The 12,619-nt window shown below is 41.3% G+C and overlaps 1 protein-coding gene across 1 annotated transcript in view; it reads right to left on the minus strand.

Annotated features, from left to right (window-relative positions):
- Nucleotides 1-330: 330 nt before the first annotated feature.
- ppp1r14bb (protein phosphatase 1, regulatory (inhibitor) subunit 14Bb) overlaps nt 331-12,619 on the minus strand; it is a 29,571-nt gene continuing 17,282 nt past the window's right edge. Inside the window, exons 2-4 of the mRNA XM_034676997.1 lie at nt 3,601-3,684; nt 3,480-3,512; nt 331-3,370 (exon numbers count right to left, since the gene is read on the minus strand). Of these exons, the coding sequence (XP_034532888.1) occupies nt 3,302-3,370; nt 3,480-3,512; nt 3,601-3,684 (186 nt within the window). The 3' untranslated portion in view covers nt 331-3,301. The remainder of the gene's footprint in view (nt 3,371-3,479; nt 3,513-3,600; nt 3,685-12,619) is intronic.

Genomic DNA, 12,619 nt, shown 5'->3' on the forward strand with positions numbered 1-12,619 from the left:
TTTTGGCATGTCAGGATAATTACAGGTGAAGCTGTCAAAATGAATCACGACTTTATTACAGCTACTCTGTAATGCCTACATTATGTAACACTAATATTCAAGATTTTGTTCATAACTGAGCTTAACCTTCCTGACGTCACATTCAAATATTTTTTTTTTTTTTTTTTTTTACAAATAATGAACATGCACGTTCAACTAAAGCTTCAAACTACTGCACTAATCATCTTCAGCATAAATCATAGTAACAGATAATCATCAGTAAGAAGCATTTGAGTCTAAAGTGGCACCTGTGTGAGGTTTTTGAAGGCGAGAATTAACTAAGACAAAACATTTCGTTTTACATGTTTTTATTAAAGTTGCATAAAAGTGTAACAAAATTGGGCAAAAACAAGACCTGTTGTTGATATTGCTACATTTGTTGTTGGTTTGATCTAATCCTTGTCCAAAAATCCCCTACATTCTTCCAATCTGTATGGTTTAGCTCTTGTATTTAGCCTCAATGATGATAATCAGTATATAGATTTTTTTTTTTGCAATTTTCCCCAACAGTAAAAAAACAGACTTCTCAATAACAGTCTAAGAAGGTAGAATCCAAACCTGGATTTAGAAATCAAAATCCACTCAAATGCAGCAACTGATTGAGCTTGCCAACAATCCAAACGATCTAAATGCCCCCCACCCCCTCAAATGCAGACCACTCTTGATTTGGAAACCGCACCAAGAAGGCAAAAGCAATCGCACCAAAATGGATCTGAATGGATTTTTGCTCAACTACATGAGAATCCAAGGCCTGGCATCAAGGAGTGTCATGATCACAATAAAAACAGACCAGTATTCAAATGGTAAATGTAAAGAACATTGTATTATCTAAACAAAATCACTGTATCAAGGCCTAAGTATTAAACACTCACTTCTAAAAAAACCAAGAGAATCTCATTTGTTTTTCAAAAAGAAAAAAAAAAGGAGCGACAGAGGATGCCGCAGTTCTGCTCAGTAACACACGTCTTCGCAGTCTGTGTTACCTTTTAAAAATGAATGTCTCACGTTTATTTGGTTTGTGTAACATAAATAATACCTAAGGCAACATCTGTTTCTTTAAAAAAGAAAAGGAAACAGGAGAAAAGATAGAGGAAGATTGAGATAAGGATGAGTAAGGGTGGGAGGAGGAGGAGGAGGAGAGAGAGAGGGGGATGTCAGGGAGAAATGACAGAGCAGCAAGATGAAAATGGGCCGATGTGTGTGTATGGCTGTGCATGTGCGTGATGGCTCTGAGGGAGAAAGAGACGGACGGTGGAGGTCTGCTGTCACCGCAGGTGTTAGCTCTTTGCCACGGGAATCACAGGAAATGTTGCTGCCTCTCCGATTGGCTGGTGGGCTTCTGTCTCCAGTCTGATTGGCTCAGAATCAGAGACAGATGGCTTATTCTTGGAGATGATTGGCAGCTGCAGTGGGAAACACACAAATGTTGTGACAGCTATGGACCTCTCTCTCTTTCAGTGCCTTGTGTGTGTTTGGATGTGCTCACGACTGTGTAAGAGGCAGCTGTATTTGCTAATGTGTTTCCGTTTCATCCAACCCAAGGGCAGCCTGTGTGTGTGTGTGAATGAGACTCAAGAGGGAAAAAAGAAGGGTGAATGCATCCAGACAGCTTCAATGTAGAATAGCTGCCTCCCTCTCCTCCCATCTCACTAGTGGGTCTGCTGACAGGCAGAGGACAGCACAAAGTCTCCACACCAACATGGAGCCCTGAAGACATTTCCAGTGTTTCCTTGTACGTGTGAGCGCTCTGAACTGCTCTGCTGGACTAATAAATGTCAAAGGTTTAAGGAGAGACAGTGAGAAAGAGACAGATAGAGGGGGATGATACAAAGAAAAAAACAAGGCAGCTTTGTTAGGGTCCCCCTGTCTGACTGTCAATGTGTGTTACAAAGAAAAAATAAACTAAACAGGAACCAGTCCTATACTAAAGTCTAAATCTTCGTACTGAACAGCAGAATATACAGGCCAGAAAAACACTCCTAATATGACTGTTGCTGTACATTATGTAGCAACACACGTACGTATCATTTAGCAACACACAGACGTACATTTGTATGTGCAGACTGGACAGCAGTGGCTGTTTAAGAGCCTCTCTTATAACTGCACCACACACTTGAACATTTGAAGAAAGAAAAACATGTTTCCCCTCAAAGAATTGAAACTCTATTCCAGCACACCCACCCTAAGAGCACCTACTTCTACTCTAGCCTCCAAGTTTTTAACTCTAAAATTAGCAGGACCTTCTGACCACTTCAGCCAGCCAGTGACTTTTTTTAGGGTTCAACCACTATTTCAAGGGATCAACTTTTCCTCTTGTTGGACTAAAGATACACCATACATTATTCTTTGTGGTCAGAGGTTCAAATTTCCTTCCCAAAATGACATAGTGCAGATTTTCAAAAGATACACACATAAGGAAAGACAGTCTGTAAATGCACCACTGTAGCAAATGCCTTTGATTACGGGGGTATGATGTGAAAAAATCTGTACGGACCCCCAAAAGTGAAAAATAAAAAAACTAGAGTCACGTTAATGTCCCTGTGCCCTCAAACTGATGAGAACATGTCAAAGGAATCCTGGTTGGTCACAGGATCATACAGGTTACAACAAAGAAGGACCTTCATTGGGCGAGACGTCAGCAATGATTAGGCCCTGCTTCATTCTGATTGGCTGCTTCCTTCTTCATCCCTTTCTTCTGATGCTGTTTCAGACTCTCCTCTTTTCTTCCTCTTCCCAATCCCGGCCGCTCTGCTCTCAGTAATTATAGAGCTCATCTCATCTCCTCCTCTCCTCCCCCTCAGATGGACGAAGAGTGGCACGCAGCAGAGTGGGAGGAAGAGGAGTGAAGCCAAACAAAGGGTGAAGGAGGAGCAGGAGTGAAACAGAAAAGGAAGGAGAGTGCCTGGATGGAGACCAATAATTTGCTCTGTGGTTGCTCTTGCATTCTTAGCTTTACTTTTTCTTCTTTGCTGATAGATTGGAAGAGAAAAGTCAAGACGAACGACAAGGAAGTTCATCAAAACTACAAAAAACAGCAACTTATCAGGCTGGATCCAGGCAGAGAAAAGAGGAGAAGAAATGGGTTAAGAACAAAGGGTGTAACAAGAAGTTCCTCAAGAAGATTCTGAATGTAAGAAAACTGACTTCAAAATAAAAAAAGAGGAGAAAATGCAGTAGGAAGACGAGACGCGAGGGCTGGAGTGGAGGAGAGGATGGTGGGAAGAAAGGAGGAGGAGGAGCAGCTGGAAAAGGAGGGATGCCATCATTTCTTCTGAGGCGTGGAGAGCTTCTGCATCCCTCGGATCTTGTCAAGCAGCTCTGAGATGAAGTCCTGCGGAGAGACAGGAGGGAAAAAACACAGGAGGGGAAATCAGAGATCTAAAAGTCACAGTGTTTAGGCAAAAGAGGTAAAAAATGATGTGAGGGGAAAAGACTTTTACCTCAGTAGGTTTAAAACAGTCAACCAGAAGGTCCTGAAACAAAAACAGACAGTGAATATATTTTCACCGTGAGCGTTTCCAACATTGCACTCTTTGATGTTAGTCTGTATTCATCTCCTACCTTGACCCTGGCGGCCCGCTCAACGTCACTGGGCATATCCAGCAGCTCATCCACATCTATCTCCAGCTCCGGGATGGCCTCCTCCTATAAAACATAGCAACAGAAGAAAGAAGAGTGCATTAGACGAAATATTGAAGTGCTCTTAAAGTTGAAAATAATACAGTATGCGTTAGTGAATCTGTTTCATCGACATATGGAAATAATTCCTCATCATCCCTTCTATTCTTAGTCTGTGCTTATGGTTTGTGGCTGTCTGAAAATAGACCAGCAGAGGCATTTCTGTCTCTCTGCATGATGTGGTTCACTTCATGACAAGTGGTTCCATCTGAACACTAGAGGGCAGTGTTGTCCCATTGCATTACATGTGGTAGAGAAAAGAGAGGAGAGACAAAGAAACAGGCAATAAGATATTTTAAATGTGACTTTCTGGTCGTTGGAAACACAAAGATGGAAATGAGTATTGAATGATTCTCAGTTCATGTGAATTATTGTTTTTAAAAAGAAAGGAAACCTGATTAATATTCAAAACCCACATGTGTTAATGAAAGCAAAGCTCACCTGAAGGTTCAAAATTACTTTTGTCTTATCCCTTAAAAACAACTTATTGTAGGTAACATTTGAAAGATGATCAAAAAAGGCATCCATCGAACAAGCAATAGATGTATTAACTTCATATTTCAGCTCTTAATTGAGAGGCATTGCTGCTACATTAAAGAGATGCGAACATTTTATACCATAAGACGATAGGATCTTAGGCTCCCTTGAAACGTAAAATGCATTTAAATAGTTAAGTTGTTTTTTTGGGACTGAACAAGTCAAAGCATCTCTAGTCTTTAGAGATGGGCTAGGCTGCTGAATGAGACTTTATAGCCTTGTTTGTGCAAAGTTAAGTGGGCAAGCGTGAGATATGTTGGAATCCTTTCATAACAAAATGTGAGTGTGATCGCTCAAACACGAGCTGACATGTGCAGCAAGTTCCTTTCTGAAAACCTGCCCTCAGATTTCTGACTTCACTGCGTGGTAAATGTAAAAAATATTTGTTGACTGATTATCGACGTTGGCTAATTATTGGGGCCGATATTTGTCATTTGGCCGATATCTGTATCGGCGTATTATTTTATGGATGGCTGATAAAATGAATTGACTTGAACTACTTTGGCTTTGCTGTCCTGCCCTCTGGGTCTGTTTTCACCATAGACTGCATAAATAATGGACGTGGTATCCGTGACGTCACCCATCTGTTCCTGAGCGCTGATTTGAAGCCAATCATCAGCGGGTGCCATATTGGAAATGCTGAACACAACCAATCACCGTTTAAGCTAGTGTGAGGTAAAGAGGCGGGCCTTTAGCGTTTTTGCTAACAGTTACAAGGTGCCCGCCTGTGAGTCTCATCAGACATGTCCTTAATTTGGCAAAACTAGTAAGTTTAATATCTTCAAAAATACTGAGTTATAAAAGAAATTCACCCCCCGTACAGTGTGTGTCGATAGAGAAAATAGCTACTCAGACCCAGTTTTTTTAACTAGACTGTAAACATGTTTATTTCTGCTGTAAAGATGGTCTTTTCTGAAGTGGTGTGTATGTGGTTTCTGATGTTTCTGCAGCCAGCCTCAAGAGGACGATCCATGAACTGCATTTTTTAGCACTACCGCGTGAGCTTTATATTTTAGGACCGGAGGTTGCTGCTTGGTTTTCACTTACCTCTCTGTCTGACCTGATCTCCTGCTCACAACACTATCTGATTGGCTGGGCATCACATGACTGTGTGACATAACAGTGCAGTAACTGTAAGTGGTTAACTGTTAAGTCCTGTGTATGATGTTCAAAATTGACAAAAAAATTGCAGGAAGTGTTTCATTTTTTTTGTAAATGCATATCGGCTCCAAATATCAGATATCAGTTTCATGAACTACTAATTATCGGTATCAGTATCAACCCTGACAAACTTACATCAGTCGACCCAGGTCAAAAGTGTGTTGATTTTTAGACTGTATGGCAAATTATAATTTGTCATCCGAACTCAAACAACAAAAGCAGATTTCATGAAAATGCTCAGAGGCATTGATACTGATGGTGTCTTACATGAAGTTGAGGAGCATGTTGGCCTCCAGCGTGAGATATATGCCTTTATGAAATATTTAAAAGGGAAAACTGAATTCACTGTCAGTTCTTTGTTTCTCTAAACACCTTCCCTCTTCATCACTTCTTTATATCGCCTTAGCTGTCGCTGTATAACAAGTGCTTTAATAGTTTCATTGTCCTTCTGCGTTTCTCCATCTGTCTCACTCAAGCACACTGACTCAGTGTGTTTTATCAAAGTAGTTCACCACTGGCAACATCACACACACACACACACACACACACACACACACACACACACACACACACACACACACACACACACATACAAATTACACACACACACACACACACACACACACACACACACACACACACACACACACACACACACACACACACACACACACACTCTTCCTTACAAACACTCGTTTCCCCTCTTTTGCTGCTCAATTGCTACCCCTATATTCATGTCATTCTCTAGGAATCTCTCCCTCGCTCTCGTCCTCCCCCTCGGTTAGAGTTGCCCACACCAGCTGTCTCTGCACCTGCCCAACTGCCCCCCAACCCCATCTCACCCACAAACACACACATACACACACACAAAAAAAACCCACAAAAACACACAAACTCACAGACAGACAGGCGCAGCATGCTCTGTGTGCACGTTAAAGTGTCACATTAACCAAATGGTAGTTTTTCTTTCAAGTGTTAAGTCCTAAGCATATCACACACACTCTCTCTGATACACACACCTCACACACACTCACACACATGTGGATTAGAGAATTAAAAAATAGGCATTAATAAGTCTGAGCTGGATGAAGAGTGAGTGTGTGTGCGTGTTGGGGTGTCACTGCGTGTGTAAGGATTTAATTCGGAGCAGGACAGCCTGTGTGTGTGAGATAGAGACTGGAGGTGACAGACAGACTTACTGTCAGCAGAGAAAATACACACACACACACACACACACACACACACACACACACACACACACACACACACACCAGAGACACATACAAGCTGACATACAGACATGCTGTAAGCAGCAACACAGACAGAAAGTGTGCTAAAATACTGAAACACACACAAAAGCCTGAAGAACGACAATGAGGGAGACGAGGGACAAAACCTACACACCACTCAAACAGGCACACGCACAAGCACACGCACAAGCACAAGCACAAGCACACACACACACACACACACACACACACACACACACACACACACACACACACACACACACACACACACACACACAAGCACACACACTCAATATTAAAGCTCCAGAAGACTGACACTAAGATGTGCACACACTGAAACACACACATGCTTACACTGCAGACATATTGGAGCATTCACACATACACACACTCATAGTCTGACACAAAGACTGATCGGCACAACATGTGGGCTCCATGTGCTACTACATGCAGTGGAAAAAAAGCTGAGGAAGAATGATGAAAAGGATGAAAAAGGCGAGAGGACAAAGAAAACAAGTGGAAACAGAAAGTCCGCTCTTAACTCTGAGTCATCGGGGTGAATTTATGAATTTATCGTTTTATTTTTTAAATCTAAGGAGCATCTTATATTTGATACTACGGACATAAAAAAAGAGAGTATATACTTTACTCACAAATCAAAAATCAGCAATCAAGCACTGATTGCTGTTCAATTAACATGAAAGTGTGAGCCATTGACTTCTAGTGAATACAGCTTACTCGAAAACGATTTGACAAACTGTTCAAATCTGTGAAGGGGGGAAGGGAACGCCAAGAGGAAGGAAGGTAAGAGGTTAAAGAGCACATCGAAAAGAGGGTGCAGCTGAGAGGAGAAGCCCGAGAGGGGGAGAGAGGAGAGAGAAAGAGAGAGCACGGAGGGAGGGAGCGATGTCAGAAAAGGCCGGAAGACAGGCTTCAGAGAAGAGACACAAAGAGAGCAGGGAATCACGAGGGAGGGTTTCCAAAACAATCCAACAGACTGACTTACTGAACTAGTCTGAGTCTGGAGGGGGTTTCACTGCTGGCTGCAGATGTGTTCAGGACTGGAAGGTGGATACAAGATGTTGGCACACACTGCTGGATTCCAAACAAAGCAGTGCAGTGTGGAACAATAACGAGGGGTCTGCAGGTATACAGAGGTGAATCTGTTTTTTCCTGGACGAGGAATTATTCCAGGAAATCCAAAAACATCTGCAATTTGGATATTTGATATACTGAACGAGTCAGTGAGAGTTAATAATGTAACACTTTCAAGTAATAGATATGGCTCTCCTTAAAGGAGTGTGTTACATAGAAGAGGACCAGTGATTTAGAACTTCTTCATTACAACACAATCTCTCCTACGTGTTCAACTAAAGGAGTGATTCACTAATCTGTATCATATAATATATTTGACTTTAACTTTGAGCCAGCTACAATTTAACCAGCATTTTTACAGCCTGGTTCAGAAAACAGCTTGGGTCAAAGTAGCTAATTCTTCTGTCGGCACACACAGTACGGGGGGTGGCTTTTTTTATAATGCCACAGTTCAGAAGATATTATGATTAAGAGTTTTGCCTATTAAAGGACATGACTGACTTGATTGACAGGCATACAACACTGTAGCTGTTGGCTAGGAGGCTCAAAGTCCGCCTCTTTACCTCACGCTAACTCCACAGAAGTTAGGTTGAGTTCAGCATTTCCAATATGTCCCCTTTCGACGATTGGCTTCAAAACAGCGCTTCAGAAACATATGGAGGACGTCACAGATACTACGTCCATTACTTATACAGACTATGGTTTTTACTCACTGCTGTGCTGAAAACTGCACGCGCAGGCGTGTGGTGTTCTTTGGTGGTGATTCAATTTCACAGTTGTACCACTAACTAAGATAGTTCATTAAATGTGAACATTTTCAGAATGTACATGTACTTTTTTGCACTAAAACAAAGGGAAAAAATTGGAGTTGTCCTTCTCTTTAGGTTATTAAGTTATGATTTTATTGGTCTGGCCCACTTGAGACCAAATTGGGCCGTATGTGGCCCTGAACTGAAATGAGTTTGACACCGCTGGCCTAAATGGTTAGCTTGTTTTTAGCTTAGGATTGCAGCCAACAGATAGCCTAACTTAGCCAAACAGGATGAGGTGTGGACAGCTGTTAGAAACAGTTGTAACCAACATGTATTTTTAACCTCTCTGTTATCAGAGGGATCTCTGTACCGGCCACTACTGAAGTTACGGTACAGTTGTGGTGGTAAACAAAAAACTAGTATCATGACATCTCCTGTTACAAAAGTGTTTTCACAGACATTTGTTCCTTTACTGACAAATCAATAACAGTAGCAGTGAGATGACTTTAGGTATACTGACTGCATTTTATCTATGTTATTGTCCCTTAGTTTGTCGCTTTCTGTGGGTTACAATTCAGACTCATTTTCAAGAGTCACCAACATCAGCTCAAAATCAAACTGGAAAATAAACCAATTTTACCATGACCGGTCTTTGAATTTAATTACACTCTTCCTGAAAAGCTTGCAAATATGATTCACATGCCACCACAATGAGACAGAGACAGACAGAGAGCAACAGACAGACACACTGCCTGTCTGTCTGTCTGTCTGTCCATCCGTCTGTCTGGAGGCTGCCTGCAGAACAGAGCAGAATGAGATGTGACAGTATGAGAGCAAATTAGTGCTCATACTTGTGTGTAGAGGTCGTAGTACTATTACTCTCACAGCGGGCTTTGAAGCAACTGCAGGCTTGGACAGATCAAATGCCAGATACCTCTCACACACACACACACACACACACACACACACACACACACACACACACACACACACACACACACACACACACACACACACACACACACACACACACACACACACACACAAGTAGGTCATTGCACTTGTATTGCAAAAAAAAGGGTAACTTAGCTACTGTAAACACCCTTGGAAAGGGAAGTGATGAAGTCAGGGTAACTCCAGGGAAAGAATGAAAAAAAGTTCCTCATGTTTTCAACACTTTTTATCCCAGACTGACTTGATTTCACGCCACTCTGAGTGACCTCAAATCTGATAAAACCTTCCAACACTGTGACGGTGATTCACTTGTGGCTACTCAGATACACATAACACAGTTATAGGCTGCACACAGTGAAAGATGAACTGTGCAGATATAAAAAGAGAAAAAGGGATGTGACTCTAAAATCTGAGAAATCCCCACAAGCTCACAGAAAAATGACGATATGAAATATAAATATAGACATGATGAAATAAATAACACAGGACTGTAGTGGATGTAATAAGATGGATTTAAAGCATTGCCTTATCGCTGTGTGATGCTTCATGTGTAAGTAGGTCACAGAGGCCACCTACATGGATTACACAGCATGTCTTCTGGTGATAACACAACAGATCTGACTTCTGTGGTAGAATCTATGTGAAGTGCAGGTGTGTGTGTGTGTGTGTGTGTGTGTGTGAGTGTGTGAGTGTGTGAGTGTGTGTAAACTCGTGAGAAAAGAGGACCAATGTGAAAAAGTTATAAACATGTAAAGAATAAAAAATAAGGCGTACAAAGGATGAAGGATGAGTGATTAAAACACCACTTTTGCTTTTACGCTGCTTCACAAACAATCCAGGATAAAAATAGTCAGTGTTGGGATGGCCGGTCGCCCATCTTGCTACAAAGACAAAAACAGTGTTTTGGCTTGGTTGTGTGCGGAGAGGAAGAAGGAAGCTGGACACAAAGAGAAGTGATGGCTGCAGCAGGCTTGATGGAGGAAGTAGGAAGAGGAAGAAGTAGGAAAAGTAGGCCGTGTGTCCACAACAATGTCTCCATTCACTCCAATTTCCGTGTCTGTGTGCTTGTTTTGACTGAATAAAAACTCTGCTCCTTCAGACGTCACTCGCTCCTTCTTTTATGTCCTCTGCTTCTTCTCTCTGAATAGTTGTGGAGACATGTGATCTGCATGTTACGTGGAGTACATTTCACACTGCTTCACTGCCTTTCCTATTCTCTGCATTGAGGTCAGTTCAGGAAAGTGTTCTGTTTTTATATATATATGTGTGTGTGTGTGTTTGCTTTAGAGTGGCTGAGTGTGTGTTTATTTGTGGGCTCCATTAACACTGTTACCCTAGGCTGGTTGACTTGGCAGAATGACACAGGTACAAAATATGTGCAAGCGCTGACTAAGAAAAGTAACTGACTCACATAACCACTCTGGACGGGCATAGCTGAAATGGTTTTACTGTTAGTGTGTGTTCTGGTTGTGCAAGCTAAGAGAACAAAGCATCCATGACACTATTTTAATGGTAAGTGGTAAGTTTTTTGAATAAATTTGGATCTATCAGGGGGATAGTTTGGGCATCACAGACAGAGAGAGACTGACTCATTCACTGAAGTGTGCTGAAGGGCAGAATAAGACAAATAAGGGGAGAGATGAGCAGAGAAACTCAGCTTAAGGCAGATAAAAAAGCTGGTTCCTCAGAAAAACATTCTGATAAATATCTGGACGTTGACTAAGTCTGATAACATTGAGGTAAAAACAGGAAGGAGAAGAGACAGCACCACAGCTGACGGTTACTCTTGTGATCCTTTCTTTTAAGCTAATATGAACAGTTAGGTCTTGTGTAACCAACGAAAACACATTTCTCAAATTCAATATGGCGGAATGAAACATGCTGCTGCAGCAATTCCCAGAATCACATTTGACTGAGGATGCAGGGAAGCGGTTTAACAGGTAACAGCAGCTCCCAATGACTCATGGATGAAACGATAAGCTCATCTTTGAATTCAAAATCATACATTCTTGCTTTTACATGCCTGTTTGTTAAATGTACACTGGTTAAATGGACCAGAAATATAATGCAGTTTGAGACAACATCCAATACATGACTGGAAGTAGAGCTGGGCGATATTGAAAATGATGTTATCACGATAAAATATTTCATTTCAGTCGATATCGATGATTATCAAGAGAAATATCAAATCATTATTTCATTAAGATTTAGAGACAGATTTTTGATCCTGAGTGAAAGTTGAAGAAACCAGATGGTTTGTTACCTTGTATCTGGATTTAGTCTTCTGATAAACTTCTTGAATTCATCATTTTTGACCATGCTAATAGGAAGCGGGTCTTTGGTGTAAAATGAGATTTTTGTGAAGTTTCATTTTGTAGATTCTTATTTTTCTCAGATTGAGGTTATTTGCATAATTTGATTTAAATTTACAACAAATATATATTAAATTTTGTGTATCAGTTTAGTAGAGTATTGTTTTTGAGTAGTGCACTGGCCTGTAAGGTTAGTCAGCACAGTGTCAGACTAACGACTCTGCTTTGAGCTGGTAGGTTTTGAGTTTTCTTCAGTGTTGCTGTCGCTCGCTTCAGCTGTGTTTACATTCCACTCCACACATCTTTAAGCCCCGCCTACCCCTTACCCTGCGACATGATTGGCTGTTCAATGCTGTCTTCTCCTTCTGTTTAATGTTGGGTGGCAACTAGCGTTTAAGGCTCATTAGCGCCCCCTCCATTTCCAGCGGTTTGGAAGTTGTAAGTACAGTTTTTTTATATACATTTTTTATCGAACATTTGTTATACTTATAGGAAGAAAAATCATATCAGGATAATTATCGCCCAGTCCTAACTGGGAGATTTGGTTTCAAAACTCAAACACAACTTTAAATGGTACATTTAGAACATTGTATTGTCAAAAACAATATCAAAAGCTGAAAAGTCTGCCCAGTAACTCATAAGACCCTTGTGACTGATCTGCACGTTGGATCTGCTCTCATATCATCAACAAACACAAACAAAGAGCGTGAGACAGGCATGGAAGCAGTGGAAAAACACTGAGCTTGAACCTGCATCCTGTCATGCTCTCCCTCTGTGTCTCTTAATCTTTGATGCCCTTCCTCTCTGGTTGGAGTTACCTCTCTCTACTGCTCTCAAATAA

The sequence above is a fragment of the Notolabrus celidotus genome, chromosome 23 (assembly GCF_009762535.1).
Source record: "Notolabrus celidotus isolate fNotCel1 chromosome 23, fNotCel1.pri, whole genome shotgun sequence".
In the NCBI taxonomy this organism is placed as follows: Eukaryota; Metazoa; Chordata; class Actinopteri; order Labriformes; family Labridae; genus Notolabrus; species Notolabrus celidotus.